Source organism: Drosophila albomicans, chromosome 3, assembly GCF_009650485.2.
Source record: "Drosophila albomicans strain 15112-1751.03 chromosome 3, ASM965048v2, whole genome shotgun sequence".
Classification (NCBI taxonomy): domain Eukaryota; kingdom Metazoa; phylum Arthropoda; class Insecta; order Diptera; family Drosophilidae; genus Drosophila; species Drosophila albomicans.
The window spans coordinates 16,143,105-16,144,530 of NC_047629.2; the positions used below are offsets into that span (position 1 = coordinate 16,143,105).

Consider the following 1,426-nt stretch of genomic DNA (forward strand, 5'->3'; position numbering starts at 1 on the left):
GGGCCAAGTGCATGAGAAATATACAAAAACCTAAATTAGAGTCCACAAAGTGGACATTGAAACCGAAAGTGCATAATTAATTTCGCTTTTCATCGGAGACCCCCCCAAATGAGAAATGCTAAACACGCGCCGAACCCCTTTCATTATTTCATTAGCACGTTGCTGCGTTTTGGAAGTGTCATTAAAGTTTTTTTTGGCAAATATGAGTGAGAGAAACACTTAGCCAAAGTGCTAACCGGACGAGTCGATGTGGCAACAGGCTGGCAGCGGGCAAACACTGCGTATGCATAACATTTATGGGCTTGTGTGTGCGTGTGTTAGTACGAGTGTATTTTGTCTAAAAATAATATGGACAAGTGCTAGATTGAATAAAAATCGTATATTTCAAACTGTCAAAGGCAATTTAAGCTGAAACGCAAACACACACATACTCAGTATACATATATAAACACCCATACATTGGGGGGCACCCACCCACACTCACACACACACACATTGTGGCAGGCAACAGACCAGGCAACAACAACAAGAACTCATCGAGAGCGAGTCTACAACAAACTGATGTGCGGTTTTGGTTTCATGGCTTACGGTTTTGATTGCTGCCATCGCTCAATTGATTTTCCACTAATGCCATCGATTGGCACAACCGAAATAAAAGTGAAATGCAAAGTATTAAAAAGCACAAACACAGCAACGCACCCACACACAAAGGCAAGCTGAAACTTAAACGTCAAAATAAACAATTTGTCATGCTTTTATTAAAAACGCACAAAAAAAAGAAGAAAAATAAACGAAACGAAAATAAATGAAACTGGAAACAAAAATAAGCGCAAGTCCATCATTTGACATGAAATTGAATCGCATCAGATTCGCATCGCAATCGCAAATAAGAATAAACACACGACGACATTCAATTTAGGCCAAAACATTCAAACTTAAATAGGATTAGTTGCGGCTTGCGTTAAATAGTGGAATGAGCTCCATTTATTTGTTCAGTTAAGCGATAAGTGAAAATCAGCATACAAAAAAAGCCACAAAAAAGATTTGAATTAATTCCAAATAGTAACACACAAAATTCGATTTAGAATAAAATGCAGAAATAGAATTAAATAAAGAGACAAAAACAAGCAAACAAAAAGATAACTATCGTCATTTAGAAAGCTGCCAAAAATTGTTGCAGATTGTTTAAACTGATATGGCAACAGTCGAGCATAAATCTTCCACTCGACAACTGAATCACCTTTCGATACCCTTGCTGGCGGGTATTTTAAACTCGTTGCCAAATGTGTAACAGGTATGCGAAGATTCCTAGGGTATTTAACCTTCCGTCGACTTTCGTTTCATGTGTGTTTGTGTCTGCTCTTTTGCGGAATCTTACGCTCACATATTTGCTGTCATCTGCTGGCCACAGTTTTGTGGGCGTGAA

At 38.4% G+C, this 1,426-nt stretch overlaps 1 protein-coding gene across 1 annotated transcript; it reads left to right on the forward strand.

Moving 5' to 3' along the window:
* The first annotated feature begins 532 nt into the window (after window positions 1-532).
* Window positions 533-1,129, forward strand: LOC117567533 (uncharacterized). The gene has a single exon (XM_052004569.1). It carries the CDS (start codon window positions 562-564, stop codon window positions 718-720), a length of 159 nt encoding a protein of 52 aa, XP_051860529.1. The 5' UTR covers window positions 533-561; the 3' UTR covers window positions 721-1,129.
* The last annotated feature ends 297 nt before the right edge of the window (window positions 1,130-1,426 follow it).

Excerpts from the sequence above, each read along its gene's own strand:
- LOC117567533 (XM_052004569.1), top strand. The coding sequence starts at position 562 with ATGTGCGGTTTTGGTTTCATGGCTTACGGTTTTGATTGCTGCCATCGC.